General features: G+C 49.3%; 1 protein-coding gene across 1 annotated transcript; it reads right to left on the bottom strand.

The window, feature by feature from the left end:
- Positions 1-435: 435 nt before the first annotated feature.
- LOC106580595 (uncharacterized) lies at positions 436-5,107 on the bottom strand (the record flags this gene model as incomplete). The annotated part of the gene is made up of 9 exons (XM_082966082.1): positions 436-1,350; positions 1,999-2,229; positions 2,320-2,511; positions 2,587-2,715; positions 2,878-3,045; positions 3,279-3,502; positions 3,611-3,722; positions 4,148-4,381; positions 4,709-5,107. Coding segments are annotated over 9 exons (2,604 nt in total), but the record flags the coding sequence as incomplete, so codon positions are not given.
- Positions 5,108-7,299: the final 2,192 nt, after the last annotated feature.

The following is a 7,299-nucleotide window of genomic DNA, read 5'->3' as shown; positions in this document are numbered from 1 at the left end:
AACTACCCTCCAGGTTGGCACTAAACCTTCCAGGGGAATAACGTTATCAAACTACAATGTTAATGTCTTGAAACTTTTGGTGCCATCCTTGCTTCCTTTAAGTGTCACTGCTTCCCACCAAGACTGCCTGGTAAGCAATGGATACTTTACATTAAAGGCAAAGTATTTTAATATTTAACCTAAACAATGTCAATGATAGTGTATATTGCATTCTAGAGTGTAGCAGTTCAGTTTATGTTTTTTTGTAGTTCTATGTTCTTTATAGTTTGTGTTCATAGTCTAAACTCTATTGTATGGTTCTCTGCTGTTCAGTTTGCAATGGTTGTTTTCACTATATATTTTGCAGTTCTAACTGTGTTGTAGTTTAATCTGTCTTGTAGCCTATCCAATTGTGTAGTTTGTAATCAAGTTGATATTAAGTAAAATGGAGCCTCTCTAAATCTCAGTGGACTCTATCATCTCTAGACGTGAGGGTCCGGCCCAGGGGGTGGGCAGCTGAAGGAGGGAAGGGGAACCTTTCACATCCTCACAAGGCGGTGGGGAGAGGGTTAGGGCAATGGGGGCAGGGAGAGGGACTGAGGGCAGGGGAGGGAAGGTTGACAGGGCCGGTGGTGGGGGAGGGGAGCTGGAGGATGAGGGGGTGGGGGTGGGTTTGGACCCCAGCTGTCCCACCTGTTGCTCCAGAGCCTGGTTCTTCTGTAGAGTCTCCACATAGCTGACCTGAAGCTGTGCCTGGTATTTCAGCACACGCTCCTTCTCGTCAATCCAGGTGTGTCGTTCCTGGTCGAAACTAAGGGCCTGGCGCTCTCTCTGTTGACGTTCTAGACGTAAGGCCCCCTGGAGCTGATCCAGCTGCTCACGCAGGATCCCTGATTCCACCTGGGCCTCTTGGCACTTATGCTGGGCCTCCTGGTGGAAGTGGGCCTCCTGACACAAGTGGGCCCCCTGATGAAGTCGAGCTTCCGTGCGCAGTTGGGCTTCCTGGTGGAGATGAGCCTCCTGATATAGATGGGCATTCAGGCGCTGGTGGGCCTCCTGGTGCTGCTGCATGTCACGCCACTGGGCCTCTTCACGCTGCTGCCTCTCTTGTCTCTGCACCTCCTGTCTCTGGGCTTTTGCCTCGTCACTCTGGAGGCTTAGCAGGGCATCTGAGGTGGAGGTGAGAGGGGTGGACGAGGGCTCTGAGGGGGTGCGGGGGGAGTAGAGAGCCCCCCAGTGTGGGAGTAGCCCCACAGCTCCTAGGGTTTGGGTTATGGCAGGATCAACCCCTCCACCCATCTCCCACAGAGCTTGTTTAAGACCCAGCACCTCAGCCTCAAACACACCCAGCTTCTCCCTCAGGATAGACACCTGACAAAGGGAATGAGGAATAGTATGAGTCTGTCAATATGTGTGTGCATGGTCCAGTTTCACTTCCATCCCTAACTCTGAACGGACAGGATAACTCATCTACTGTAGTGTGCACATTAGTGTCATCAGATAGGTGACTTACAGGTTTCTATGTGTATGGGTTGTTGGAATCGGCTAAACTTTGAACATTGAGATATTAAATAAATGATAGAGAAGAAGCCTTGAATAGAGTGGAAGAGAATGGGTTTTATGTCAGAAGTTAAGGGTTCTCTGTAGAAAGCCAGAAGGCTTTGGAATGTGTTTGATGGAGGAGAGGAGAGCGACGTGTTGATATAGGGAAGACAGATAGATATCTGTGGATTAGGTGAAGGAGGGGTTAAGGTCAGGAGGTGAGGGGTGAGGTCAGTTCTCCTTAAGGGAGTAATCAGGGTTTAATATCTGGTTACCTTCTTCCTGTTGGGCATAAACTGTAAGGATTGGAGAGAGGGAGGGTCTTAAGTAGGCTGTATATAACTGTGATGGAGAGAAATGTTTCGCTGTCTGATTACAGCTGTACAGAACCTTTGGGAAGAATTAAACTTGGTTAAAGCTTCTCTAGTGTCCGTGGGTTATTTACTGAAAAATATGAACCTAACAGGGTATAGGTACCTCGGTCAGCGTCCTCCTCAGCTCTCCCTGGCAGCGCTCCAGCTCCAGGCTCTTGGAGCTATATGAGTTCTTGAGGCCCAGCATGGCCTCCTCCCGGTCCCTAAGCTGGGCATTGGCCTCCTTCAGCTGGCCCCTGAGGGCCACCATCTCCCCCGCCCGCTGGGTCACCTCCGCCTGGCTCTCCCTTAGCTGCTGCTTCAGCAGGGAGATCTCCCCTGCCTTCTGACACACCTGGACCATACGTAGTAGAGCAGTGTTATGGGGAGGCTGTTCACACAGTCGCACACACGCGCACACACAGACACACACACACAAACACACCTCCCACTTGGTCTCATCCAGGCATGGCAGTATGTCAGTCTGTTCCTTCCTGAAGTGCAGACACTTCCTCTCCAGCTCCTCTCTCTGGGCCAGCAGGGCAGCCATCTCCTCCTGCAGACGTCGTTTGTCCTGTGACAGACGGGTGATCTGGGCCTGCAGGGCATTCTGGGAGCGCTGGGCGCGACGGGTCACCTGCACACAGAGGAAGAGAGTATCAACATTTGGTAGACTGTTATTGGTTACCGCTGCTGTGGAATGTGTGGTCACCTGCTGCAGACGGGAGGCGTAGTTCTGCCCCAGCTCGTCCATCTGCCTCTCCCACACATGCTGCTTCTCCTCAAACACCTGGACGATGGCGGCCTCGCTCTGCTCCAAGTTACGATGCATGTGCTGCACCTGGGAAAGGGGATGAGAGGGAGGAGAGAAGAAAAAGAGGACAGAAGAGGAGGACAGGATTTTTGGGACTAACCCAAAGCAATGACAATTGCTACATTCATGAAATCTATGAAAATAAGTCACGCATGAACATTGACCCCAAAATTATCTTTCAGCTCTCACCTCTTGCTCCTTCTCCCAGAGACGGTTCTCCAGGTCTTGGATGACATCATCAGAGGAAGGAGCGGGACGTTGGGGTCCTGGGGTGTCCCCCAGGTGGTTCAACTGCTGATAGGACGAGGAGCTCTTTACTGAAGAGGAGCGGTCACTGTATGAGGTACTCAGCCCATTCTGGAATAGTTGCATACATTTATATAAAGTCCACTCCTGCTGTGGCTTTGGTATGATAGTGTACCAAACTGGATAGATGCATATACCCAGAGAAAGTGAAACAAATGTACATGAATTGCTACTGGTGAGCTGCACTGCACTAAAAGGATGTTAGCACTCATCAGGAGTCGACTGCAGTGGCTTTCATTATGTTTAAAAGATCCCATTTGCGGAGCAGCAAGCAATGCACCCACCTGGTAGCCTGGTTGCTCCAGCTTTTCCAGAGCCACTGCAGCTCCAGCTGTGGTCCCTAGTCTGTTGATATTGCTGGTAGAAGCACTGAGAGGCCCCAGGGCCTCTTGAGGCCCATAGCCCAAACCAGAGCCTGCATAAGTGGGCAGGCTGGTCAGGGAGTTCCTCCCTGAATCTGACATCCCTCCATGGACCCCTCCATTACCCTTACCCCCTCCTGCTCCCTCTGCCAGGCATCTGCCCCTCCCTGGGCTGTCCTGGTCTAGGAGGAGGGCCTCTGGGACTGCCACTAGTCCTCCTCCCCCTGCTCCTCCTTCTCTCTGCCCACCCACACCCCTACCCTCACCTCCACCCCCACTGGTTGGGCCAATGAGGTTCTGCATGGAATGAAAGCTCTTGGGAACCACTGGTTTGAAGGCAGAGGGACGAACCAGCCCCGAGTTGTTCTGGAGGGTTGAAGGCCAGGAAGAGGCAGAGAGAGAAAGGGAGATAGAGGGGGAGAAAAACGGTTTGCGTAGAGGGATATGAGTAAAGACAGTTCTAAAGAAACTGGAAAGGAAACTGTTAGCATAACAACACATTAAAGCTTTTACATTACTGTCTTAAATCAGTAGACAATAGAAATCATTATGAAATACTATGCCAATAATTATTTGTAAGACCTTTTCACCATTCTATTTCATCAGATGTTATAAGAAAATGAAGTCTTTATGTAGCTAACTGTGTAATTATGAAGTCATAATGTAACTGCAATGATATAATGATACAGCAGCATATATGTGTTGCTGTGATCTAATTGTGAGCTAACCCAATATGCCAATAAGTCACATAGCTACAAACATACAGTACTTGTTTGAGAAGAGGAACATACCTGCTCTAGTTTGCCAGAGACAGGCAGGATTTTGGGTGGGTTGTGGGTTGGAGGGTTGTTGTGATTGTCGGTTTTGTTCTCTCCAGTTTCTTTGTGTTGGTGGGGAGTCATCCCAGTACCACTGTCATTCCCCCCCAGTCCCACCACGTTACTGCATGCATCCAGACTCACAAAACCACCTTGTGTCTCTCTCTCCCGCTCCACCCTCTCTATCTCAACCCTCTCCCGCTCTCCATCCCTCTCTACCCTCTCTCTTTCCCTCTCTACTCTCTCTCTTTCCCTCTCTCTCTCAACCCTCTCCCGCTCTCTCTCCCTCTCTACCCTGTCTCCATCCCTCTCTCTTTCCCTCTCTCTTTCCCTCTCTCTCTCAACCCTCTCCCGCTCTCTCTCCCTCTCTACCCTGTCTCCATCCCTCTCTACCCTCTCTCTTTCCCTCTCTCTCTCAACCCTCTCCCGCTCTCTCTCCCTCTCTACCCTGTCTCTATCTCTCTCTGCCCTCTCCGTTTCCCTCTCTCTCTCAGCCCTCTCCCTTTCTCTCTCCCACACTCTTTCTCTCTCCCTCTCTTTGCTCTCCATTTCCCTCCCTCTACTCTCCCTCTCTCTCTCCCACTCCATCTCCCTCCTTCCCGCTCCGTTCCCGTATCCCACCCATGGATCCTCCTGGTCACAGTTGGATGCCGTTGTAGTGGTATGGTCTGTGTCAGAGTCCGGTGGCCGGTCTGTTCCAGTCCCAGTCCCAGTTCCAGTCCCGTTACCAATACTAACACTTCCTCTTTCGTCACTAGACGCGGTTCCCTCTGAGACTGTCTCTGGGGGGAGTCGTTCGGTCCTGCAGCTACGGACGGCGGGGCAATGGCGAGACAGGGCCGGGGCGCGGGGCAGGGTGGTCCTAGTGCCCACTGATTTCATGGCAAACTCCTGCTCCCCTGCCACTCCGCTACCCACACTGCCCATGGCGAGGGGTCAGGGGTCAGAGGTGAGGAGTTAAGGGGGACAGAGGGTCACTCTGCCTCACACACTGGGAAGCAGTGTGGGTCATCATGGGTTAAAGGGGGAACTGGATGCACACACACTGAAGGGAAGGAGAGAGAGAGAGAGAGAGAGAGAGAGAGAGGAGAGAGAGAGAGAGAGAGAGAGAGAGAGAGAGAGTAGTTAAACATGTTCTGTTCATAAGTACCCTCACACACAATCATCTGAACAATTATACACAGTGAAATGCAGTGTAGCTCCAGTCAAATAGTGTTGTCGTACGCAACATCCAATTTTACATAGTTACTATTATGGTAGTTTCTGAGTTTATAAGTTACTTATGCGTGCAACACGTGTGTGTGCATGTGTGTGTGTGTGTGTGTGTGCGTGCGTGTCTGTGTATAGGTCTACATATGTTGACAGCTACATCAGGTAACAGCTGGCTACCCTTGCACCTCTCAATCTACTATGCATTCTAGATGGAGTGATTGCTGCAAAAGGAAGCAGGAGTACAGCCCTTCTCACTAACTCTCTCCTACTACATAATGTGTGTGTGTTGGCATACAGTACACTACCCCGGTGCCCTCCTGCCTTGATATGAGAGAGGAAGAGAGAGAGAGAGATGGAGAGAGAGAGAGAGAGAGAGAGAGATGGAGAGAGAGAGAGGGTTGCTCTTGCCACAGGCATAACCCCCTCCCGTGTCAATGTGTTACAATATTTACTTCCAGTGTGGTGAGTTGTAGTAGAAGCCTAACACACTGTCTCTCTACTGATCTGAGGTCTCCTCTCACCCCCGCCCTTCACCATTCAATCCAACTCTCTCACCCCTCCCTCCATCCCAACGCGACTATATCAGCATTCGAATCGCACCAAGACTGAATCGACCGCGTTCCCCCGAAACATTCACGGTTATTAGATTGGAATTGTTATCCTTCTCAAACGGACATGTATTTGTCATAGACCGAGCCGCTTTGATGTAGCCTGGGATACCATATCCCCCAGCAAACCCGTATGCCCTGCCTATAAGATACTTACTCTTTGCAGCACCACAGTCATTTGTCCGTTAGAAAACAACCTTGGCCTCTTTCCGGTCAGTTATGAAGGACCCTAGGATGTTGTCAGTGGATGTTTTTCTCTCTCGATATTATCTATATTATCGACTTCAGCCACGGTCGGTGTCGTATCGATGATGATGGAGGCAGCGGCGGATGCGACTATCAGCTGTAACCACACACAACCCAGACACGCCCCTCCTTGTGCACGGCAGAAACGCCACTTTTTACGCCACTCAACCATACATGAGCAAAGGCTATATGTAGGCCTACAGTAGTGGTGCGCAGGTCAGCTGTTCGTTCACCCGCACCCCGCCCGCAATTGTTAATAACCCATCTGCAAATATACATGACAAAGTGAAAATCGGAGGCCCGCACCCAAACCTAACCCGCGAGTATAGAAAATGTGGTGTAGGCTGCAGTCAGAAATGGCAGAATGATTTTTTGACAGTTTTTTGTTGTTGTTATGATTTAGATATGTTTATGCTTATAATTTATGACATTTTGATGGGGGTTTTGTTAGACAACTTGTTAGACAACAGCTTCTCTTCTGTCATTATACAGTATGTTGCCCTAGAATACTAAATAAACCATTGAGAACCAGAAAAGCATCATAAATAGATAGAATGAATCTAGTTGCCATCAGTTCTTTTTGTAATCTCTGCTTCTTTCACCGAGCAAAGACGTTCAGGGACCGGAGAGAAGATGCAATAGCATAACAAAAAAAAACGGGAACGATTTCCAAATGACATCAGTTTGAACGGTTCTAAGGATATATAAAGCTGTGAAACGACCTAACATGTTTCTGATGAGATTTCAGTTCGGCTTGGATGCATATTTATTGTAGTTGAAGTACTATCAACTATCAGCTACGATGCTGATAAAGATATCCCCTCAACAGAGGACTGCGCATTCGGATTCTCTCAAGATGCTGAAATAAAGAAATCCTATTTATCCACTCCTGTTCCCGAGTAAAAAAAATGTTGACTACATTTGATGTATAATTTTACTTCAACAAATGCTTAATTCTCCAAGAGTTAATATTAAGGCTATGTGAGAGGTTATAGACCTACTGTCAGTGTTCAGATTTCTGTTTTCGTTTAACCCATCGGAACAGTAGGTTACAATTCC

The sequence above is a fragment of the Salmo salar genome, chromosome 20 (genome assembly GCF_965601325.2).
Source record: "Salmo salar chromosome 20, fSalSal1, whole genome shotgun sequence".
Classification (NCBI taxonomy): Eukaryota; Metazoa; Chordata; class Actinopteri; order Salmoniformes; family Salmonidae; genus Salmo; species Salmo salar.
The sequence above is the reverse complement of the archived record's forward strand: the minus strand, read 5'-3'. Positions and strand labels throughout refer to the sequence as shown.